The following is a 24,881-nucleotide window of genomic DNA, read 5'->3' on the forward strand; positions in this document are numbered from 1 at the left end:
GCAGATGTTTCCTGCTCCTTTAAATCCATTTTTTTGCATATTTGGGGGGATTGTGGTGGTAATTATCCCACCCTGGGATTCTGCCCTCTCCCCATCCCATTCCTGCATTTTGCGAGGGGAAAAAGCAGCTCCAGGTGATTCCATCCAGCCTTAAAAACACATTTTCCCTTCAAATATCCCCCCCAAAAAACCATCAAATCCCCGGGTTCTTTGCTAGAAATGAAACCATTCCCATCCCTCCCTGCTGAGTGAGGCACAATAAATCCATTTAATACCCAAATTCCCCGCTCCCACTCGCACCCAGAGCTGAATTCTGCCTGGAAAATGCAGATTCAGAGCATCTATTTGAGGTTTTATTCCTCCACCCACGGGCCCTGCTGGAGCAATCTGCTCCCTCCTTGCTGTCAGTGCTGTTAATTATGGCTCAAGATGCTGCTTTGGACCTGGGGTTGCATTTCCAGGCTAAAAATCTGCATTTATTTGCATGGCTGAGGTGATTTTCCCTCTGTTTTGGGGGGTTTGTTAGGTGTGGAAATCATTTTTTGACGGATTTTAAAATTTTTCTTCATTTTCTATTAAAATTGGTGATTTATGCATGTGCATATGAATGGAATTTATTGTAAAAAAATTGGAATATTGATATAAAAATGGAATATTTCTATCTCTAATTGCAGATCTGCTGCTTCTCCACTCAAGAGAAATAGAACAAGATACCAGGATGGGAGAATTCTTTAATCCTGATTAAATTAAATTAACTCCTACCTGTTTGCATTGTTAGCACAGCTTCTCCCAGCCTCAAGGAAAAGAGGGTAAAAGGGAAAATTGGGAAAAAAATAGATTTATTATTTCTTTTTCTAATGGGAATAAACATATTTTTAAAACAGGAAGCCTGGATGTGAAATTATGCCCAGGTTCTGAATGACCTTGAAGCGATTTTTTTTGTTTATATTTGAAGGATTCCTCACCCGAATCCTTCCCTAAATCCAGATTTTCTCCCAAAATCCCAGCTGCAGCACAAACACCCAGGGTCTGGTACAATTCTTGCTCTTTAAAATCTGTTTTTCTTCAAATCTGTGGCATTTCAGAACTCTTGGATGTTTCCCAGCAGTTCCAGGGGCTGCGGGGGAAGAGAAGAACCCAAAATCTTGCTGTTCCCAAGTGCAGAAAAACAGGAAAAACCAGGCCTGAAACTGTTGGAATTAATAATTCAAAATTTAACCATCGGAAAAAAAGTGAAATTCAGAGAAAAAAACCCCCACATTAACTCATCACCATGACAAAGGAGATCAGATTTGGGGTAAAAAAATGGGTGATGAATTCCCTTTTCCTTCCCACTTTGGGGAAAGAACAAATTTTTAGGGAAATTCTTGATTTGGGAATAAAACTTCCAAAAATGGGGCATGATCATGACTCAGCTGGAGCATTTTGGTGTTTTTATATCATAAAATGCAGCAAAAAACTCCCCAGGGGCTGCAAGAAAGTCAAATTTGGGGTCTGAGTGCCACCAAACATCCATATTTATCTGCAATTGTTCCATAAATTCAGCAGATGAGAAGGAAAATATTAATTAGACAGACCCTGCCTGTGGCACTAATCACCAGCAGTGACAGCTGAGCCAGCCAGGGGATAAAATACACCCAAAATTTGATCATCAGAATAAACAGCTGAGGAGCGGGAGAAAATTAAAAATAAAGAGGGGCGAAAAATCCATAATGCAACAGCATTTTGTGGTGGGGGGGATGAAAATTTACCTCCTGCTGGATTTGGGATTCTGGTTTTGTTTTTTCCCCTCAGTTTAGGGATTATTTTGCAGGTGAATGCTGAATTTTGGTGGCACAGGAGGAGTAGAAAATGCTGAGAGGTCTCAAGTCAAAGCCTCCCTTGGGGTCAGGGGATCCCAATATCCATCCAAAACCAGTGGCTCATCCCAAACAGGGGGAAATGGAAGCAAAATTAGAAAAAAACCTAAAAATGATGAGGTTAAGGGGGTGATTTTGAGGTTTCCTGCGATGTCCAGGCGCTCCTGACGGATCTGAATCCTGGATTTAGCCCAGGATTTATCCCAGAGTTTTGTCCCTAAATCCCTCTCTGTTCCCACTGGCCATCAGAAGACGAATTTTGGTGGAATTTCAGATTTATTTCCCCCCTCTCTGTCTCCTTCAGGGCCAAAGGTCACAATTAACAATATAGCAATTAATTAAGTGATTCCAGCACTTTGGGACATGGAAGGCTTGGGATTCCTTGGGATGGATTCCTCAGGATTTGTCAGGATTCCTTGGGATGGATTCCTCAGGATGGATTCCTTGGGATGGATCCCTCAGGATTCCTTGGGATTATTTGGGATGGATTCCTCTGGATTCCTCAGGATGGATTCTTTGGGATTCCTTGGGATTCCTCAGGATGGATTCCTTGGGATGGATTCCTCGGGATTTGTCAGGATTCCTTGGGATGGATCCCTCAGGATTTGTCAGGATTCCTTAGGATGGATCCCTCAGGATTTGTCAGGATTCCTTGGGATGGATTCTTTGGCATTCCTTGGGATGGATCCCTCAGGATTTGTCAGGATTTCTTAGGATGGATTCCTTGGGATTCCTTGAGATTCCTTGGGATTCCTTGGGATGGATTCCTCAGGATGGATTCCTCGGGATCTGTGAGGATTCCTTGGGATGGATCCCTCAGGATTCTTCGGGAGTCTTTGGGATGGATTCCTTGGGATGGATTCCTCGGGATTTGTCAGGATTCCTTGGGATGGATCCCTCAGGATTTGTCAGGATCCCTCAGGATTCGTCAGGATCCCTCAGGATGGACTCCTTGGGATGGATTCCTTGGGATGGATTCCTCGGGACGGATTCCTTGGGATGGATTCCTTGGGATTTGTCAGGATTCCTTAGGATGGACTCCTTGGGATGGATCCCTCAGGATTTGTCAGGATCCCTCAGGATGGACTCCTTGGGATGGACTCCTTGGGATGGATTCCTCGGGATTTGTCAGGATTCCTTAGGATGGATTCCTCAAGATTTGTCAGGATCCCTCAGGATGTATTCCTCAGGATTTCTCAGAATGGATCCCTTGGGATGGATCCCTCAGGATTTGTCAGGATCCCTCAGGACGGATCCCTCAGGATGGATCCCTCAGAATGGATTCCTCGGGACGGATCCCTCAGAATGGATTCCCCAGGAGAAGCGCTCAGCACTGCTCGGCCTCCACAAACCCCTCCTTCTCCTGGCTGGCCGCCTCCACCTCGGCATACGAGCCGTGGTTGCCGTGGTTCCGGAATTTCATGGCGGGCCAGCGGTGCGGCCTCCGCTGGGGACAGAAACAGGGGCAGGTGAGCAGCTGGGACAGGGCCCCGAGCCACAATTCCTGCTGGGAAAATGGGGGAGAAAAATGGGGGAAAATAATGGGGGGAAATGGGGGAAAATAATGGGGGAAAATGGGGGGAAATAATGGGGGAAAATGGGGGGAAAATGGGGAAAAATAATGGTGGAGAAAGATGGGGGAAAATGATGAGGGAGAAAGATGGGGGGAAATATTGGGGGAAAATTATGGGGGGAAATGATGGGGGAAAATATTGGGGGGAAATGATGGGGGAAAATAACGGGGGGGAAAAATAATGGGGGGAAACAATGGGGGGAAAATAGTGGGGGGAAAATAACGGGGGGGAAAAATAATGGGGGGAAACAATGGGGGGAAAATAGTGGGGGGAAAATAACGGGGGGGAAAAATAACGGGAGAAAAGAGTCCTGGGCACAAAGGGTGTCATTGGCAGGAGCATTTTGAAGGATAAAAGTGAATCTTAAATGTTGTTTCATATTTCAAGAGGGTTATTTGGAATGCCTGGATCTCACTGGATGGGAAGGAAACACATCCAGGGATCTGAGATGATGGGAAGGACACAGATCCAGAATTCTGAGATGATGGGAAGGACACAGATCCAGAATTCTGAGATGATGAGAAGGACACAGATCCAGGCTCACGGATTGAGGGATCGGGGCAGGCTGGTGAGGACCCCGATCCAGGAGAGGGGAGGATGAGGAGGATGGGATGATTCCCCGGGCAGGGCTGAGCTGCTGCCTCACCTCGATGAAGAAGAGGGCGGCGCTGGACGTGGGGTGGCCGCTGATGTAGATCCCAGCCAGGATGGCCCCGGCCAGCACCAGCACGGCCACCACAATGCCAACCACGGTGCCCGTGGGGATTGGGGCACCCGCGCTCTGTGAGGGCAAGCTGCTCCCTGCAGGGAAATGGAAAAGGGCAGGAGGCTTTCAGAAAACTGTTAAATTAATTTTTTTTTTTTAATTTACAAAATTTAAAATTTAAAATCTAAAAAATATTTACAAAATTTAAAATCTAGAAATACTTACAAAAATTAAAATCAAAAAGTCTTCAAAGGTATAAAAGTTAAAATTTAAAATGTAAAAATACTTACAACATTTAAAATTAAAGTTGTAAAAAATTATAAAATTCAAAAATTTAAAATGTAAAATTATTTACAAAACGCAAAGTTAAAAATTCTTACAATGTATAAAATTTAAAATGTAAAAATATTTACAAAATTTAAAATTAAAAATTCGCAACATTTGTAAAATGAAAAATTTAAAGTTAAAAAATGTACAAGTTTTTTAAATTTACAAATTTAAAAACATACAAAATTACATTAATAAATTATCCAAGCATTGTTCTATTCCTTGTCCAAATCACAAATTATTACCAAAAAAAAAAAAAAAAGCTTTTTAAAAAAAAGTATACTAAGTAAAAAGGCCTTTTTTACCCTCTCCTCCTGCAAACTGGTTGAGTTTGGTGTCATCTGAAAGGAGAAAACACAGCAAAACAGAAAATCAGGAGTTTTCAGTGATATCCTTGTGTTTCCCACCCAATTCCTCCCCTCAGGATGGGATTTCTGGGGAAATCGAATTTCTGGGGTCGAGGGGTCGTTCAGTGCTCCCCGTGGAGCTTTGATCCATCACTGGGTGTCCCTGCTCAGCCTGTGGAATTTACATCCCAAATAAACCCACGGGATGATCAAAATCCGCTTCCCAATCCCAAATAAACCCACGGGATGATCAAAACCAACTTCCCAAATCCCAAATAAACCCACGGGATGATCAAAATCCACTTCCACCCCTTGGCTCATTCTGGAAGGACCTGGATCTACCAGACAAGGCTTCGTCCCTCAACAGGCTCCACATGATCGCCCTCACCGGGGTGAAATCCTGATCCAGAATTCCCAGGGCTGGGACTCCAAATCCCAATCCAGAATTTCCAGAGTTTGGATTCCAAACCCTGATCCAGAATTCCCAGGGTTTGTATTCCAAATCCCAATCCGGAATTCCCAGGGCTTGGCCTCCAAACCCTGTCCAGAATTCCTGGGCCTTGGCTTGGATTCCCAATCCCAATCCAGAATTCCCAGGGTTGGGATTCCAAACCCTGATCTTGAATTCCCAGAGTTTGGATTCCAAACCCTGATCCAGAATTCCCAGAGTTTGGATTCCAAACCCTGTCCAGAATTTCTGGGGCTTGGCTTGGATTCCCAATCCCAATCCAGAATTCCCAGAGTTTGGATTCCAAACCCTGATCCAGAATTCCCAGAGTTTGGATTCCAAACCCTGTCCAGAATTCCTGGGCTTGGCTTGGTCTCCAAACCCTGATCCAGAATTCCCAGGGCTTGGCTGTGCACCAGAGCTCCAGGAGCAGAACCAGGGGGCTGGAAGGGCTGGGGAGGATGTGGATCCAAAAACGGGGAGCACAGGGATCCAGGGATCTGGGATGGTGGGGAAGATGAGGATCCGGGGATCTGGCCTGGATGGAGAAGACACAGATCCAGAAAATTCAGCTGATGGGGAGGTCATGGATCCAGGGATCTGGGAAGATGAGGAGGTGGATCCAGGGATCTGGGCTGGTGGGACAGATGCAGATCCACCAGTCTGGGCTGACTGGGAAGGACACAGGGATCTGGATCTGGGCTGGTGGAGGATGTGGATCCACAGAACCTGACTGGCTGAGAAGGACACGGATCCAGGGATCTGGGCTGGTTGGAGAAGACAACAAATCCAGGGATCTGGGATAATGAGGAGATGGATTCACAGATCTGGGCTGGTTGGACAGGATGTGGATCCAGGGATCCTGGCTGGTTGGACAGGACACAGATCCAGGGATTTGGGCTGGTTGGACAGGACACAGATCCAGGAATTTGGGCTGGTTGGACAGGACACAGATGTAGGGATCTGGGCTGGTTGGACAGGACACAGATCCAGGGATCTGGGCTGGTTGGAGAAGACAACAGATCCAGGGATCTGGGATAATAAGGAGATGGATTCACAGATCTGGGCTGGTTGGACAGGATGTGGATCCAGGGATCTGGGCTGGTTGGACAGGACACAGATCCAGGGATCTGGGCTGGATGGAGAGGACACAGAACCAGGGATCTGGACTGGTTGGAGAAGACAACAGATCCAGGGATTTGGGCTGGTTGGACAGGACACAGATCCAGGGATCTGTGCAGGTGGAGAGGACACCAAGGGCCAGCTCCCCTCTCTGGTGGAGCTGCTCCTCTGCTGCTCCCCACCTTCCTCCCGCTGCAGCTGCCGTTCGCTCCCTTCCAAGATCACAAATTAACTCCACGCTCTGTGTCACACACGGAGCCTCTTGTTCCTTTTTTCCAAGAACCAGCGATGGGCTGGAAAACAATCTCATGGCCGAGTTCCAACCCTCCCCTCCCTCCTTGCCTTTAATTGCTCCTTTCAGAGTCAGCCCTGCCAGGCAGGAGCTCGTTCCCCCACCCAGCTCTGCAGGACAATTACCACGGCTCCTTTCTATTTATCCTAATTAGCACTTGGCGTTATTAAGCGGCCAAATTGCGGCGCTACCTGCGCCAGGCTCGGCGGAGCCGGCCCCGCGTTAATGGGATTATGGAGCTCTGGACGCCGGGGGTCTCCAGGGGACATCGGGGCTTTGTGTGGAGCAGCAATGCCGAGAATTGAGCGATCACCGCGGGAATTCCAGGCTGAGAGTCCTGGCTCCAGCGAAATCCCAAACCCCTCTCTCTGGGATTGACCCCTTTAGGATCCGGAGATTCTCCCCCTCCAGGGTTTGGTTGCTCTCTGACTTTCACAAATGAATAAAAAAAGCTGGAAAAACCCCCAAAAATCTTCCTAGCGTGTCTCACTGCCCCAAGTGTCACCTCTTGGCTGCCCTTCCCATCATCTCCTGTTCTCATCCACCCCAAGGACGGGGTTTGGGTGCCCTGGGATGGTGGGACGTGTCCCTGCCCTGGGGATGGGGTGAGCATTGAGGTCCCTTCCAACCCAGATCCTCCTGGGACTGCAGAACTTCACAAATCCAGGTGGAGAAATGAACTTGGGAGGGGATTTTGGGAAGATTTTGGGTGGGACAAGCTGGGATGGAATTCCCAGAGCAGCTGTGGGATCCCTGGAAGTGTCCCAGACCAGGCTGGACGGGGCTTGGAGCCACCTGGGATGGTGGGAGGTGTCCCTGCCCGTGGGACTGGATAGGATTTGAGGTCCCTTCCCACCCAAACCATTCCAGAATTCTGCTCCAAAACCCATCTGGTGTTTGCTTGGATTTGGATTTGCTTTTTGAGGAGGTGAAGGACCCGTCCAGGGGTCAGGGATGGGGATCACTTGTTCCAGGGATCAGGGAGTCACCTGTCCAGGGGTCAGGATCAAGGATGGGATCACCTGTCACAAGGAAGAGGATCATGGATGGGGGGATCTTCCCTTCAGGGACTGAGTTCTGGCATGGGGGATCACCTCGCCATGGATCAGGGATGGGGGATCACCTGTCCAGGGCTCGGGGATCCCCGTCCCAGGGCTCAGCTGTGCAGGATCACCTGGCCAGGGACACCACCAGGGTTGGGGTCACCTGTCCAGGGACAACCCCAGGGCTGGGATCACCTGTCCAGAGCTGGGGTCACCTGTCCAAGGACACCCCCAGGGCCAGGGTCACCTGTCCAGGGACACCCCCAGGGTTGGGGTCACAGGTCTGGGGGCACCCCTAGGGCTGGCATCACCTGTCCAGGGCCAGGGTCACCTATCCAGGGACACCCCAGGGTTCAGGGTCACCTGTCCAGGAACACCCCCAGGGTTGGGGTCACCTGTACAGGGCTGGGGTCACCTGTCCAGGGCCACCTCCAGTGTCAGGGTCACCTGTCCAGGAACACTCCCAGAGCTGGAATCACCTGTCCAGAGCTGGGGTCACCTGTCCAGGGACACCTCTAGGGTTGGTGTCATCTGTCCAGGGACAACCCCAGGGCTGGGATCACCTGTCCAGGGACAACCCTAGGGCTGGGATCACCTGTCCAGAGCTGAGGTCACCTGTCCGAGGACACCCCCAGAGCCAGGGTCACCTGTCCAGAGCCACCTCCAGTGTCAGGGTCACCTGTCCAGGAACACTCCCAGAGCTGGAATCACCTATCCGGGGACACACCCAGTGTCAAGGTCACCTGCCCAGGGCCAGGGTCACCTATCCAGGGACACCCCAGTGTTCAGGGTCACCTATCCAGGGTCACTCCAGTGTCAGGGTCACCTGTCCAGGGCCACCCCCAGTGTCAGGATCACCTGTCCAGGTCCCACCTTCGGTGGTGAGGCTGTCGAGGAAGAGCGAGGCCGTGGGGGAGGTGACAGCGCCGGGTGACACCGACACGGAGCTGCCCGGGGGCGCCGAGTAATGACCGCCCTCCGCCAGATCCTCACAGCTCTGCTCGTCCGACTGGCGGGGAAAAACAGGAGAATTGGGGTTAAAAGGAGAATTTGGGTTAAAAAGGCGAATTTGGGTTAAAAAGGGAATTTGGGTTAAAAGGCGAATTTGGGTTAAAAAGGGAATTTGGAGCTGCTTTTGCCCAGCAGGAATTCCAGGAGGGCTCTGCGGGGTCAAACACCGAAGTTCAAACACAGAAGTGACCCAGAGGGAGGAAAATTTGTTAAATATTTCAGCAGGACAAGTGACAAATCCTGGGACAAATCGTGGGACAAATCCTGGGGCAAATCCTTTGTGCACCTCAGGGTGACCCCATGTGGGTCCAGCGACCTCAAAGGGTCTGGTGAAATAAATCTGAATTTTCGGTAGGAAAGTAGAATAAAATCACTAAAAAATCACACACAAAAAAAAAAAAAAAAAAAACCAAAAAAAAAACCCACAACCCCCCCCCCCAAAAAAAACCCCCAAAACCAAAAAAGCTCCAAACCAAACCAGAGAAAAACACAACAAAACTAAACTAAAAACCCAAATAAAAAAAAAACGCCCATCAAAAATCAAAGCGAACAAACAAAAGCCATGAAAAGCAAACAAAAATAAGGGAAACAAAAAAAAAAAAAAAAAAAAAAAAAAAAAAAAAAGAAAAAGAAAGAAAAGGAAAAAAAAAAAAAAGAGAAAAGGCCAAAGCAGAAGCAGATGTGGACACAAACAGGGCTCGTTCCTTCCTGCCTGCAGTGAGTAAGAGTCACGCTCCAGGAGGAGGGGGAATAATGGGAAAATGGAATAATGGGAATAAGGGAAAAATGGGGGAAAAGGGAAAAATGGGAATAAAGGAAAAAAATGGGAATAACGGGACTATTTATTGGGATTCATTGGGATTCATTGGGATTTATTGGGATTGGAACTGGGATTCATTGGGATTTATTTGGATTTTTGGGATTTTTGGGACTCTCTGTGCCCACCTGGCCGCAGCCGTAGCTCAGCCACTCCTCCCGGTACCGGTCAAAGCCACTGGAGCACCTGTGGGGAAAATCAGGATTATCCAGGGCCAGGTTGTGGGAAATGGATTTGAATGAAATGTTTAAAACTCGACAGAAGGTCCACAGAATGTACATTTATAAATAAACTCGGAGATAAGAAATGTTGATTTAGAAATTGTATGGAATAGGGCAGACATTGTTGAGAGAGAAATGAAATTAGAAACAAGTTTCAAAAGGTGGCCTGGCAAATAAAACTGGATAGTTTCAAGAAACAATAAAAAGAGAACAGTATTATATAATAAAATATTTTATATATATATATTATATATATATAAATGAAATATATATAATAGAAGTTGTATTGTAGTAGGAACCATGAGGGGTAATTTTAGATTATTATCTTTAAGGCATTTACAGCATGGTGGGGCTAAAACTGATAGCCAAAGGAAAAGGGGAAATGAGGAGAAAAGGAGAAGAAAATCAGGAGAAAAGAGAGAGGGAAAATCAGGAGAAAAGGAGAGAGGGGAAATGAAGAGAAAAGGAGAGAGAAATGAGAGAAAAGGAGAGGGGAAAACAGAAAAAAAAAGCGAGGGAAAATCAGGAAAAGGGAGAGGGGCAATGAGGAGAAAAGGAGAGGGAAAACAGGAGAAAAAGAGAAAAAAAATAGGATAAAAGGAGAGGGGAAATCAGGGGGAAAAGGAGATAGGAAATGAGGAGAAAAGGAGAGGGAAATCAGGGAAATTGAGAGGGAAAAATCAGGAAAAATGAGAGGGGAAACCAGGATAAAAGAAGAGGGAAATGAGGAGAAAAGGAGAGGGGAAATCAGGGGAAAAGGAGATGGGAAATTGGGAGAAAAGGAGAGGGAAATCAGGGGGAAAAGAGAGGGGAAAATTGTGAGAAAAAGAGAGGGGAAACCAGGAGGAGATGGGAAATGAGGAAAAAGGAGACAGAGAAATTGGGAGAGAAGGAGAGGGAAATGAGGAGAAAAAGAGAGGGAAAAGTTGGGAGAAAAGGAGAGGGGAAATGAGGAGAAAAGGAGAGGGAAATGAGGAGAAAATGAGAGGGGAAATGAGGAGAAAAGGAGAGGGAAAAATCAGGAGAAAAGGAGAGGGGAAATGAGGAAAAAGGAGAGGGAAATCAGGAGAAAAGGAGAGGGAAAAGTTGGGAGAAAAGGAGAGGGGAAATGAGGAGAAAAGGAGAGGGAAATGAGGAGAAAAGGAGACAGAAATTGGGAGAGAAGGAGAGGGTAATGAGGAGAAAAGGAGAGGGAAAAATCAGGAGAAAAGGAGAGGGGAAATGAGGAGAAAAGGAGATGGAGAAATGAGGAGAAAAGGAGAGGGAAAAGTTGGGAGAAAAGGAGAGGGAAATGAGGAGAAAAGGAGAGGGAAAAGTTGGGAAAAAAGGAGAGGGAAAACGAGGAGAGAGGCCCCGGCTGAGTTTGAGTTTCCGCTCCCCCCGCACTCGGTGCCAGGGCCCGGCCGTGAGACCCACGAGGCTCCCCTGGGCTCCTTCCAGCAACATCTGCACAGGAAAAACACTGCAGGAGCTCCAGCTGACATCAGGCAAACGCCAGCCTGAGAATTCCCCGCAGGAACAGAGCTCCGACCTTTGCAAAGGCCCAAACCCCAAAAAACAACCCCTGCAAAAAAAAAAAAAAATCCATTTACCCGCCGGGGACGTGGAGAAACCACAGAGAAAATTCTGAGATCTCCGGCTCCTGTCACAATCATGGGGCTCAGCAGAGGTTAAAAAAAAATTAATTACAGATTTTTATTATTTAGGGGGTTGGAAATCACGAGGTTGGGATGGCGGCTCCGAGGCTGGAGCTCCACTGGGGAGGATCTGCAGAAAAGCCAGGGGTGACAGTGGCCCCTCCTGCTCCAGAGCTGCGTTTCCAGAAGGTTCCTGCCAGCTGGAATCACCCACTGGGAAGCTGAGATGTCCCCAGGGACACAGGGCTGGCAGCCAGGGCACAGGAGGGAACAGCAGCAGCTGGGTGAGAAAGGGTTAAAGGGGGCTGAAAAGGGTTAAAGGGGGCTGAAAGGGGTTAAAGGGGGTGAGAAAGGGTTAGAGGAGGGTGGGAAAGGGTTAAAACGGGTGACAAGGGGTTAAAGAGGGTGAAAAGGGGTTAAAGGAGATGGAGAAGAGTTAGAGGAGGAAGGAAAGGGGTTAAAGAGGGTGAGAAAGGGTTAAAGGGGGTGAAATAGGGTTAAAGGCAGGAGGAAAAGAGTTAAGGAGGGTGGAAAAGGGTTAAAGAGTGTGAAAAGGGCTAAAGAGGGTGGAAAAGGGTTAAAACGGGTGACAAGGGGTTAAAGAGGGTGAAAAGGGGTTAAAGGAGATGGAGAAGAGTTGGAGGAGGAGGGAAAGGGGTTAAAGAGGGTGAGAAAGGGTTAGAGGAGGGTGGAAAAGGGTTTAAAAGGGGGAAAAGGGGGTTAAAGAAGGTGAGATAGGGTTAAAGAGGATGGGAAAGGGTTAAAGAGGGTGACAAGCAGTTAAAGAAGGCGAAATAGGGTTAAAGGAGGTGGAAAAGGGTAAAAAAGAGGGAGAAACAGGGTTAGAGGAGGGTGGAAAAGGATCAAAGGAGTGAGAAAGGGTTAAAGGGGGTGAAATAGGGTTAAAAAGGATGAAAATGGATTAAAGAGGATGAGAAAGGGTTAGAGGAGGGCGAGAAAGGCTTAAAGGCGGGTGGAAAAGGGTTAAAGATCGTGAAAAGGGTTAAAGGAGGGTGGAAAGGGGTCAAAGATGGTGGAAACGGGTTAAAGGAGGGTGAGAAAGGGTTAAAGGCGGGAGGAAAAGGGTTAAAGGAGGGTGGGAAAGGGCTGGCATGGGATTCCCAGAGGAGCTGTGGCTGGCCCTGGATCCCTGGCAGTGTCGCCCTGTGACAGTGGGAGGTGGCACTGGTGGCACTGGGGTGGCACTGGGGTGGCACTGGTGGCACTGGGGTGGCCCTGGGGCGGCCCTGGTGTGGCCCTGGATGGGATTTGAGGCCTCTCCCCAACCCAAACCATTCCGGGCTCTGACAAAACCCCATTTCCCAAACCAAAACGAGCAGGACGAGGAAGGGTTTGAACAAAGCTCGGCCCAAACCAGGCCCAGCCTCGAGTTCTGTCACCAAAACCACGCCAGCCCCAGAATGTCCCCTTGCCACAGAGCCACCAGGGTGTCCCAGGGACCCAGAGCTGCTTTGGGGCGGCTCAGGGGACACGGAGGGGGTGGCAGGAGAGCAGAGCGGGGTTGGCACAGGATCTGTGTTACTGGGTCCCCTCCCCTGGCGCCAGCTCTCAATCAAGCCCTGCAGCTCCATCCCGTCAAATCTGCTCTGCACAGCCCTGCCCGAGCTGGGGGAGAGCAGGGACGGCTCCACATCCAAAAAAAAAAATCAGAAAATTCCACCCCAAACCTCTGCTGGCCCCATTGCTGATGAGCAGGGGCTGTCCCCAACGCTGTCCCCTCCCTGCTGTCCTTCCCCTCCCTGCCCTTCCGCTGATCCCGACCCAAATCTGGACAAATTCCCCTCATTTTTAAGCTCGCTGACAAAAATGTGAGTCCTGCCTCAGGTCCCAGCTTGTTCCAGGACTAAAAAAAAAAAACCAGCCCAGGAAATGCAGCTTTGGAGTGGCTTGGAATTGGAGATCGGGTCACGGCCGAACACAGCACTCAGCGCCCCCGAAAAACAACAAAAAAGGGGAAATTATCCCCCCAAAAAAAGGGGAGGGGACGGGGGCAGCACCTCTGCAGGACGTGGCACCAGCTGCAGTTGAAGGTCAGCTCCGAGCTCAGGCACGTTTCACAGCTCTGGTGCTGCAGGCAGGCTGCAAAAACACAGAGGGGAGAGAGGGGAGAGGCTGGGACAGCAACCGGGCCACAGAGAGAAACACAAATGTCCCAAACACTGCTCAGGACAGGGCCAGCTGCTCCCTGAGGACACCAGGATGGGCTGGAGACCCCAGGGTGGGACTGAGCTGCTCCTGAGAGACCCCAGGATGGGCTGGAGACCCCAGGGTGGGGATGAGCTGGTCTCTGGAGACCCCAGGAGAGGCTGAGCTGGGGATGCCAGGATGGGGTGAACTGCTCCCTGAGGACACCAGGATGCAGTGAGCTGCTCCCCAGGAACCCCAGGATGGGCTGGAGACCCCAAGGTGGAGGCGAGTTCCTCCATGGGGACCCTAGGACAGGCTGAGCAGCTCTCCAGAGACCCTAGGATGGGCTGGAGACCCCAGGGTGGGGCTGAGCTGCACCCCAGGGACCCCAGGACAGGGTTGTCCTCTCTGGGGACCCAAGGACAAGCTGGAGACCCCAGGGCAGGCTGAGCTGGGCACCCCAGGATGGAGTGAGATTCACTCCAGGACAGGCTGAGCTTCTCTCCAGGGACCCCAGGATGGGCTGGAGACCCCAGGGTGGGGGTGAGCTCCTCTCTGGGCACCCCAGGGTGGTGCTGAGCTGCTCCCAGCTGCCATCACCCCCTCCCTCCACCACCCCACAGACCCCAAACCCCGGGAGATGAGGGCACCATCACCCCCAGCCCTGCCTTGGCTGCCTCCCCCTGCTGGCATCCAGGGCCTGCTGGGGTTTGTGGGTGCCATTTGGGGTGCCCAGGGGGCAGTGGCACTCACTGGGCAGCGGGGTGAACTCCACAGCCGACAGGCTGCTGATCCTGCTGGTGTCCAGCTCCACTCGGTGGTACTCGTAGATCGTGCGGCGCCGGGACTCTGCAGCAGAGTTTGAGATTTAAACCGGGCTTAAACCCCCCTGCAAGGCTTAAACACCCTGCCCAGGGCTGGGCCAGGCGTAAATCCCCCTGCCCAGGGCTGGGCCAGGCTCTGGGGGAGCTGCTGAAAGGCAAAGGTGGCCCCAGGTGTGGGGTTGTGCCTTTGCAGGAGGATTGGGCTGGGATATGGATTTGTGGGAAACCCGTTCTCAATTCCCAATTCCATCCTCAAAATCCAGATTCTCCAAAGCTGCCAGGAGTGAGAATGGGTTGGGGTTTGTGTCACCTGTCCACTAAGGGGAAAACTGGAAAAAAAAGCCAAAAAACCACTTGTAGTGTGTTGTAATTAGGAAATAATTGCCTTCTGATTGTGATGGTGTGACTTATAACATCTGTATTGTCCCACACTTGACATGAGAGTGAAAACAGAATAAATTTTTTAGAAATCCTCTCAGTTGTCCTATCTCTGGGTCAGAAAAATCTTCATCCAACGGGCTGGGAGCTGACCCTGCCCAGCCCAGTTCAGCCCAGCCCAGCCTGGGCCAGGCTCCAGCCCTGAGCTGCTCCCAAACAGCTCCAAACAAACATCACTGGGCTCTGACTCACTCCCCCTGATGCCTCAGGTTTGAATTTTTATATTTTTTTTTTTTTAGATTCTGTGCTGCTTTAGTGTGTGGGTCTGGGCTTTATATTAGGGGATGGTGAGCTCTGTGCACAGAGCAGGGAGACAAAACAATTCCTGCTCCAGCTGGGCACCAAGGACAAATGATCCAAATCTCAGCCCAGGAGCACAAACACCGTGGGCTGGAGAGAGAAAAACAAGGATGGGACTGCATGGGCTGAAGGTGGAATGGGACAATTAACTCCAACATGCAAAAAGAGCAGAATAAAAGTGAGGCCTCGTGAGCAGTCATGCATTTTGGGACCATTTTGGGTTCATTTTGGGACCATTTTGGGTTCATTTTGTGACCATTTTGGTTCACCTTGGGTGCAGCCCGGGCTGGGCTCTTGTGCTGCCCAAGGTGGATCCATGGAGGAGATGCTTTGAATAAATCCCTGCTTTATTCTGGAATTCTGGCCTCAGTTCCAGCTCAGCCTTCTCAATGCACCTCCCAGGGCTCCTGCAGCTGCTCCCCCCCAAAAAATCTCCTCCTGCCCCACCCCTTTGGAACTGAGGAAGGGCTGGATTTCCCTCCTCTTCCTCGTCCTCATCAGCTGGGAATCGGGGAAAAGTTCCTGGACTGGGCAAAGCTCCAGCCAGAGCGTGAGGCCATGGGGAGATGCACCCCAAAAAGGGATCCCAAAATGGAATCCCAAAAAGGGGTCCCAGAAAGAGGTCCCAAAATGGGGTCCCAAAAGGGGGAACCCAAAAAGGGGGAACCCAGAAAGGGGGAACCCAAAAAGGGGTCCCAGAAAGGGAACCCAAAAAAGGGGAGCCCAAAAAAGGGGATCCCAAAAAGGAGATCCCAGAAAGGGGTCCCAAAAAGGAGTCCCAAAAAGGGGTCCCAAAAAGGGAGCCCAAAAAAGGGGTCCCAAAAAGAAGTCCCAAATAGGGGATCCCAAAAAGGAATCCCAAAAAGGGGATCCCAAAAAGGGTCCCAGGGAACATGAGGGGCAGGCAAACCCCACAGCCCTCCTCACACTCACTGGGAATCCAAGCAGGGCATCCTCCCACCCCAAACCCCCCAAACGAGGATCCCACCCCAAACCCCCCCAGATGAGGATCCCACCCCCAGATGAGGATCCCACCCCAAACCCCTCAAGATGAGGATCCCACCCCAACCCTCCCCAGATGAGGATCCCACCCCAAACCCCCCAGACGAGGATCCCACCCCAAACCCCTCAAGATGAGGATCCCACCCCAAACCCCCCAAGACGAGGATCCCACCCCCAGACGAGGATCCCACCCCAAACCCCCCCAGACGAGGATCCCACCCCTCTCCCTGCAGGCTCAGCCCCCCAGGCACTCACCAGGCACGTCGGGCGAGGGGTTGAGCACCATGAAGGCGTCGGAGAGCCCGGCCTTGACCGGGTGCTGGCTGGCGCTGATCTGCAGCACTGGCACCGGGATCTGCAGGGACACAGGGTGGCACAGAGGCTGGCACACACCCCAGGGATGCCCAACCCCACGGGAACCCTCCTGCCCCGTCCCCCTCACCTCCTTGTAGCCGAACACGATCCTCCCGCTGCGGTGCAGGGCGGCCTGGAAGGTGAAGCTGCCCATGTCCTCCTTGCCCTGCAGGTAAACCTTGTCCCACTGCACCACAAACACCGTCCCTGGGGGCGAGCAGAGCTGCTCAGGCCTTCCCTCTCCCCCTGCTCCGTCCAACCTCCACCCCACAACCTGCAGCAGCCACCGGGAGCGGAGCAAAACGGGGTGGGGAGAGAGGGATGGGAGAGAGGGATGGGAACAGAGAAGGGATGGGAACAGAGAAGGGATGGGAACAGAGAAGGGATGGGAACAGAGAAGGGATGAGGACAGAGAGGGATGGGGACACAGAGGGATGGGGACACAGAGGGATGGGGACACAGAGGGATGGGGACACAGAGGGATCCTCTGATCCGTTCCTGCCTCAAGGGTGACTGTCGCAGACATCTTTCATGAATTTTTTAAGATTTTTCCTCTTAAGAAGCTGGGAGGCCTCAGGAACAAAATGCAAACATTGATTATCTGCTGCTGTGGAATGCAGCAGGTGCATCTCTGATTGGCCCATGTTAGTTGTTGCTAATTAATGGCCAATCACAGTCAGCTGGCTCAGACAGAGAGTCTAAGCCACAAACCTTTGTTATCATTCTTTTTTATTCTATTCTTAGCTAGCTTTCAGATGAAATATTTTCTTCTATTCTTTAGTATAGTATGGTATATATTAATGTAATAATAATGTATATCATTAATATACATAATACATAATACATAATACATAATACATAATACATAATACATAATATATAATATATAATATATAATTATATATATATTGTATACCATATACTATATGGTATATTACTATATACCATAGTATAGTATGGTATATATTAATGTAATAATAATGTATATCATTAATATATATAATATATAGTATATAATATATAATATATAATATATAATATATAATATATAATATATTACATATTACATATTACATATTACATATTATACATTACATATTATATATATAATATAGTATACATTATATATTATATATTATATATTATATATTATATATTATATATATCATATATTATATATTATATATTATATTGTAATGTTGTAATGCAATAATAATGTATATTAATGTAATAATAATGTATATAATACATAGTATATATTAATGTAATATATATAATAAAATAATAAATCAAGCCTTCTGAAACACAGAGTCAAACCTTCGTCTCTTCCCTCATCCTCAGATCCCTGTGAGCACGGTCACAGGTGACAGAGGGTCTCCAGCCAGGGGAGCTGCTCTCACCATTGTCCAGGTACTGCACGGTGGAATTTCGGGAGAAGCTGGGGTTGAAGTTGGCCATGAGGGGGGCGATGTACTGGGTGGCCGTGAGCATGCGGTGGATGACGTCCCCCGTGAAGATGAAACCTGGGTGGGCCGAGGATGAAGGTCACCTTCCTCCTTCCTGCCTCACCCATCCCTTTTGTTGCCCCTCTGACCCCGCTGTGTCGCCCCGGTCTCTGCAGGAGCAGAGGGAGCAGCAGCTGCTGACTGCCCGAGGAGATTTGGGGTGCAGGGAGGGGTTGGAAGGGCTGGACCCCGATCTCTGAGCTCACTGGGGCTCAGGGAAGGGGTGTGAGGGTAGAGCCAGTGCCAGAGCCGTGTCCAGGCCCTGCTGTGGGCATTGCATCCCATCCTGTCCAGTCCCATCCTGTTCATCTCATCCCATCCCATCGATTCCATGGATCCCATCCCACAGATCCCATCAACCCCACCCTGTCCATCCCATGGACTCCATCCCATCTCATGCAACCCATCCCATGCTATGGATCCCATCCTGTCCATCCCATCCCATGGATCCCATGGATCCAAATCCATTCCATCCCATCTCATGGATCCCATAGGTCCCATCCCATGGATCCCGTCCCATCCCATTGATCCCATCCCATGGATTCCGTCCTGTCCCATCCCATCCCATGGATCCCATCCTGTCCCGTCCCAACAATTCCATCCCACCCCACGGATCCCATCCCATAGATCCCATCCCGTCCTATGGATGCCATCCCGTCCCATGGATCCCATCAATCCCATCCTGTCCCATCCCATCGATCCCATCCTGTCCCATCCCATCGATCCCATGGACCTCATCCCATCCCATGGATCCCATCCCATGAATCCCATGGATCCCATTCCATTCCATTCCATCCCATCCCATCCCACAGATCCCATGGATCCCATCCCATAGATCCCATCCCATCCCATGGATCCCATCAATCCCATCCTGTCCGATCCCATCGATCCCATGGACCTCATCCCATCCCATGAATCTCATGGATCCCATCCCATGGATCCCATCCTGATCATCTCATGGATCCCATCCCATGGATCCCATCCTGTCCTGTCCCATCTCATGGATCCCATCCCATGGATCCCATCCCATCCCATCCCATCCCATAGATCCCATGGATCCCATCCCATAGATCCCATCCCACAGATCCCATCCTGTCCCATGGATCCCATCCTGTCCTGTCCCATCCCATGGATCCCATCCTGACCATCTCATGGATCCCATCCCATGGATCCCATCCTGTCCCATCTCATGGATCCCATCCCATGGATCCCATCCCATCTCATGGATCCCATCCCATGGATCCCATCCTGTCCCATCTCATGGATCCCATCCTGACCATCCCATAGATCCCATCCCACAGATCCCATCCTGTCCAGTCCCATCTCATGGATCCCATCCCATGGATCCCATCCTGTCCATCCCATGGATCCCATCCCATCACGTCCATCCCATCCCATGGATCCTGTCCCATCCCGTGGATCCCATCACGTCCATCCCACCCCACAGATCCCGCGTCCCGCCTCGCTCACCGCCGGTGGCGATGGTGACCTGCCGCAGGAGGTGGCCGTAGAAGGGGAAGTCAAAGGACAGGACAATCCTCTGTGGGGTGGAGAGAGGGAGAGACACAGTCAGCCCTCGGGAAAACTCTGGGAATGGGGAGAGAGGGATGGGGAGAGAGGATGAGAGAGAGGGATGGGAGAGGGATGGAGAGAGAAGGATGGGAGAGAGAGGAATGGGGAGGAAGGATGGGGAAAGGGATGGGAGAGAGGGATGGGAGAGAGAGGGATGGGAGAGAGGAGGGATGGGAGAGAGATGGGATGGGAGAGAGATGGGATGGGAGAGAGGGATGGGGAGGAAGGATGGGGAAAGGGATGGGAGAGAGGAGGGATGGGAGAGAGGAGGGATGGGAGAGAGGAGGGATGGGAGAGAGAGGGACGGGAGAGAGATGGGATGGGAGAGAGATGGGATGGGAGAAGAGAGGGATGGGAGAGAGGGATGGGAGAGGGATGGGGAGGAAGGGATGAGGAGAGGGATGGGGAAAGCAATGGCAGAGAGAAGGATGAGAGAGAGGCATGGAGAGAAAAGAGTGGGAGAGAGAGCGACCCCGCAAGTTCCTTCATCCCTGGGACGAGCAGGAGGCCTCAAACACTTCCCAAACCCTGGAACTTCCCAAGCCTCTCACAGGGCCCCAATGACCCTGGGCACACAGGGACACCATGGGGCTCACCCAGGGGACACCCGGGGCTCACCAAGGGGACAAAGGACACCCGGGGCTCACCCAGGGGACACCCGGGGCTCACCGAGGGGACAAAGGACACCCGGGGCTCACCCAGGGGACACCCGGGGCTCACCCAGGGGACACAGGACACCTGGGGCTCACCAAGGGGACACCCAGGGCTCACCCAGGGGACAAAGGACACCCAGGGCTCACCCAGGGGACACAGGGACACCATGGGGCTCACCTAGGGAACACAGGACACCCGGGGCTCACCAAGGGGACAAAGGACACCCGGGGCTCACCCAGGGGACACCGGGGGCTCACCCAGGGGACAAAGGACACCCGGGGCTCACCCAGGGGACACAGGACACCCGGGGCTCACCGAGGCCTGCCGGTGGGTGTTGGAGAGGATCCCGTGCACCCTGACGTGGCTCCCGTTGGCGGCCGCCAGGTCCACCCAGAGCTGGCGGCGCCGTGCGTCCCCCGGGCCGTAGAACCGCGACACGTAGTAGCTGTGGTTGTCCTCCTGTGGGGACAGGGGACACGGGAACACGGTGGCACGGGGTGACCCGCGGGGTGGGGAGGGCGCCCGACACAAAGCAGGGATGAATCCGGGGAAAATTGGGGAAAAAAATCCCGGAAAAATCCGGGAAAAACATGGGATAAACGCAGGATCAATCCAGGGAAAATCCAGGATAAATCCAGGCATAAATCCAGGATAGTATGGATAAATCTGGGATAAATCCAGGATAAATCCAGCGTGGAAAAGTAGGGATAAATCCAGGAAAAATCAAGGAAAAATCCTGTAAAAATCCCAGATAGTATGGATAAATCTGGGATAAATTCAGGATAAATCCAGCGTGGAAAAGTAGGGATAAATCCAGGAAAAATCAGGGAAAAATCCTGTAAAAATCCCAGATAGTATGGATAAATCTGGGATAAATTCAGGATAAATCCAGCGTGGAAAAGTAGGGATAAATCCAGGAAAAATCAAGGAAAAATCCTGTAAAAATCCCGGATAGTATGGATAAATCTGGGATAAATTCAGGATAAATCCAGCATAGCAAAGCAGGGATAAATCCAGGAAAAACCTGAGATAAATCGAGGGAAAATCCTGGGACAAAGCCAGGGAAAAACCCAGGATAAATCCAGGAAAAACTTGGCATAAATCCAGAAAAAATCTGGGATAAATTCAGGAAAAACATGGGATAAATCCAGGGAAAAATTCAGGATAAATCCAGGAAAAATCCAGGATAAATACAGAAAAAAATCTGGGAAATATCCCAGAAAAATCCAGGATAAACCCAGGAAAAACCCAGGGTAAATCCAGGATAAACCCAGGAAAAATCCAGGATAGACCCAGGAAAAATCCGAGATAAATCCCAGATAAATCCAGGACAATGTATTTGTTTTAGTTTAGGGGAAATTTGGGAGAGAATTTTTGAAGGGATTTTTAGAAAGTAGGTTTAATTGTTTGGGGTCTTTTTAATCGGTTTGGGCAAAAAAATATTTTTGGGAGAAAAGTGGAAAAATTTGTTTATTAAATAATAACATTTCCATAATATTAAATAATCAAATAAGCAATAAAATGAATAATAAATAATAAAATAAATAATAAAATAAATAATAAAAATACCCCAATTTTGGTGGGATTTCGTTATTTATTTTATTATTTAATATTATTCAAATACCCCCAAACTTGGGGTATTTTGGGAGGAGACAGGGGAAAAACCCCTCCAGGCCTTGCACAGGGTGAGATGCACCTGTGGCCTTGTCCGTGGCCCCAATCCAGGGGCAGATCCCAAAAATTCCCCAAGAAATTGCTGCTTTTCCCTCCTCAAGCACCATCACACCCTCCCTGCGGTTCCCCAGCATCCCCAAAAACGTCACTGGTGGTTTTGGGGGTATTTTTAAACATTTCCACGCTGGGATTTTTTCATGGTTGCTCTCCATCCCTGAAGGATGAGCTGCAGCAGAGTGAAAGAAGCTGCTTTGTCCCCCTGAGTGCCACCAAAACCAGCAGGACATGTCACCGTCCTCCAAAAACCCCCTCCCATCCCCCATGGAGAGCGCAGGGAACTCCCGCGGCCGCCACAAATAACCCGGAGCTAATTGAGGGCGGTTAATTAGGCTGGGAGAGCCGGGGGAGGTGTCCCACAAGGTGACACCGAACAGACCCCCCCCCCCTCGACACCAGGGGACAACGAGTGGCGTTGTCCCCGCGTGTCACCGAAGCAGCCAGGGATGGAGCGGGCAGGGCTGGGGTTGTAATTAGCCACTCTGGGTGTAATTATCTTCTCTGGGGTGTAATTAACCCCTGTGGGATGTGGGATCCGGGATCCATCCCCACACAGAACTGGATCCGGACTGGGGACAGCTCTGGGGTCCGGGCAGGATTCGGGGCACAGATCCGGGCAGGGGTCCGGGGCGATCTCGGAGCTGTAATTATCCATTCTGGGTGTAATTATCCTATCTGGGGTGTAATTAACCCCTGTGGGATGTGGGATCCGGGATCCAGCCCCACACGGAACCGGAGCCGGACTGGGGACAGCTCTGGGGTGCGGGCAGGATTCGGGGCACAGATCCGGGCAGGGGTCCGGGGCGATCTCGGAGCTGTAATTATCCATTCTGGGTCTAATTATCCTCTCTGGGGTGTAATTATCCCCTGTGGGATGTGGGACCCGGGATCCAACTCCACACGGAACCGGAGCCGGACTGGGGACAGCTCTGGGGGCAGGAGGGCATCGGGAGCGGGCCCAGGCCCGGATTGGGGCACAAATCCGGATGTCCGGGCGATCCTAGTGTTGTAATTACCCACTCTGGGTGTAATTATCCTCTCTGGGGTGTAATTATCCCCTGTGGGATGTGGGATCCGGGGTCCAGCCCCACACGGAACCGGAGCCGGACTGGGGACAGCTCTGGGGTCCGGCCGGGATTCGGGGCACAGATCCGGGCAGGGGTCCGGGGCGATCTCGGAGCTGTAATTATCCATTCTGGGTCTAATTATCCTCTCTGGGGTGTAATTAACCCCTGTGGGATCCGGGATCCAGCCCCACACGGAACCGGAGCCGGACTGGGGACAGCTCTGGGGTCCGGGGCACAGCTCAGGGCGGGGGTCCGGGCAGGGGTCCGGGCACGGGCACACTCACCACGATGCGGGTCTCGTTGGCGGGCAGGGTGTCGATGGCCAGGCTGCCGCCGCCCAGGTCCTGGCTGATGCGGGTCCCCTCGGCCGCGTCCCGAGCCCTCCGTCCCTCGCTGCCGGGGGGGCGTCCTGGGGACACACGGGGAGGGGGCGGCGCGGCTGGGACGGGAGTTGGAGGGGTCTGACCTCGGTGAGCAGCGGGGGAGAGGCGGGGAAGGGACAGGGACAGGTGACAGCGACAGCGGCCAGGGGAGGACAGCTGGGGACAGCACCCACAAATGGCAGCGGCAGCCACCCCAACTGAAGCGACACCAGCGCGACACCAGCGTGGCACCAGTGTGGCCGTGTCCTCGATGTCCCCAAGCGTCCCAAGCTGGGACGGGCTCCAGGTGTCCGGGCAGGTGCCGAGGAGCCCAAAATCGCCTCCCTCCCCCCCTTCACGCATCTCCCGAGCCCCGCGGAGGCCGGAACACGGCTGGGGAGTGGGGGGGAGGATAAAAAAGGCATTTGGGACCAAATCTGCCGAGAATCAGGAGGTTCCTGGCAGCGCGGCGCGGGCGGGGGCGGTGGGGACGGCAGCTCGCCCACGGCGGGGACACAGCCGGGACGTCTGTCCCCAAACGGGGACACTGCACAGCCCCCCCAGCCCGGGGGAGCGGGGTCTCACCGCCACCCCACGGGAGTTAATTGCTAATTGCTGCTTAATGAGCTCCCGGGGCTGCGTTCTGCTGCCAGGTCTACGGGAGGGGAAACTGAGGCACAGGGTGGGGGGAGCAGGGCTGGGCGGGACAAAGGGGGGTTCTGTGCCTGGGGGGGCACAGGGGGGACAGTGCGGGGAGGTGTGGGGTGTCCCACAAAGCAGAGACCACCCCCCTCCCCAAAAAACTCCCCCAAAATCTCAGCCCCAACCGTGCCACGGTCGGGGGGAGAATCCTACATGGGGACCCCCCCTCAGCAGCGAGAACAGCCCCCCCCCGCTTTATCCCAGCGCTGCCCAGCACAGATTGGGGGGATCCGGGCACCCCAATTTGACTGCGGAGATTTTGGGTCGGTGGGGGCACGGAGACACCCCCAAAGCTCAGCAGAGGGAGGACGGACACACAGACCCCCGGACAGACCCCCAGGGCATTGCGGGGACCCCCCCAGCCCCCCCGTGCACCCCCCGTACCTGCGGCCAGCGCCCCTCGGAGCAGGCAGAGCAGGAGGAAGCCCCCCCAGAGCATGGTGGGGGTCGGGGGGCTCAGCGCCCCGCCATGGGCCGGGACCCCCGCGAGCCGCGCACCGAGCGGAGCCGGAGCCGGAGCCGGGCGGGGCCGGGGGCGGGCCCGGGGGTGGGGATGGAACTGGGAAGGGCTGGGATGGGATGGGTTTGGGAAGGGAAGGAGCCAGAGGCGGCAGCAGGACCCCCGTGCCTTCAGGGGCTTCGGGAATGTTCGTCCATCCCCGTCCCCTCGCTGCTGGGGTGTTCTGGGGGGGAAATAAAAGGGTGAGAAAAAGAGTGGGGATCCCCCCGAAAGGGTGAGGAAAACAAGGGGGCACCCGGATTTGAACCGGGGACCTCTTGATCTGCAGTCAAATGCTCTACCACTGAGCTATACCCCC

At 52.0% G+C, this 24,881-nt stretch overlaps 1 protein-coding gene and 1 non-coding gene across 4 annotated transcripts; both read right to left on the reverse strand.

The window, feature by feature from the left end:
• Positions 1-576: 576 nt before the first annotated feature.
• On the reverse strand, positions 577-24,581 carry PLXDC1 (plexin domain containing 1). Of its 3 annotated transcripts, XR_009115648.1 has the most exons (15): positions 24,448-24,581; positions 23,284-23,438; positions 20,517-20,660; positions 19,446-19,515; positions 17,871-17,993; positions 16,559-16,677; positions 16,372-16,471; positions 14,306-14,401; positions 13,423-13,504; positions 9,675-9,732; positions 8,592-8,727; positions 4,772-4,807; positions 4,080-4,234; positions 3,111-3,306; positions 577-2,648 (listed from the first exon to the last, which is right to left on the reverse strand). XR_009115648.1 is itself a non-coding variant. In XM_058041455.1 (14 exons), exons 1-14 carry the CDS (start codon positions 24,500-24,502, stop codon positions 3,187-3,189), a joined length of 1,419 nt encoding a protein of 472 aa, XP_057897438.1. In that variant the 5' UTR covers positions 24,503-24,581; the 3' UTR covers positions 578-3,186. The 3 variants fall into 3 exon arrangements, 2 of the variants coding, with proteins under 2 accessions (XP_057897438.1, XP_057897437.1); XM_058041455.1 differs by having other exon boundaries at positions 578-3,306; positions 23,284-23,408; XM_058041454.1 differs by having other exon boundaries at positions 578-3,306.
• A 228-nt stretch (positions 24,582-24,809) lies between these two features.
• Positions 24,810-24,881, reverse strand: TRNAC-GCA (transfer RNA cysteine (anticodon GCA)). Its single transcript has one exon. It is a non-coding gene; the product is annotated as a tRNA-Cys (tRNA).

The sequence above is a fragment of the Melospiza georgiana genome, chromosome 28, assembly GCF_028018845.1.
Source record: "Melospiza georgiana isolate bMelGeo1 chromosome 28, bMelGeo1.pri, whole genome shotgun sequence".
NCBI classification, from domain to species: Eukaryota; Metazoa; Chordata; class Aves; order Passeriformes; family Passerellidae; genus Melospiza; species Melospiza georgiana.

Coding starts and splice junctions, on each gene's coding strand:
- PLXDC1 (XM_058041454.1), bottom strand. CDS start 24,502: ATGCTCTGGGGGGGCTTCCTCCTGCTCTGCCTGCTCCGAGGGGCGCTG. Junction 16,678..17,870: donor CGTGCAGTACCTGGACAATG/GTGAGAGCAGCT, acceptor GCTCGCCCCCAG/GGACGGTGTTTGTGGTGCAG. Junction 3,307..4,079: donor CCGCCCTCTTCTTCATCGAG/GTGAGGCAGCAG, acceptor TTCTGTCCCCAG/CGGAGGCCGCACCGCTGGCC.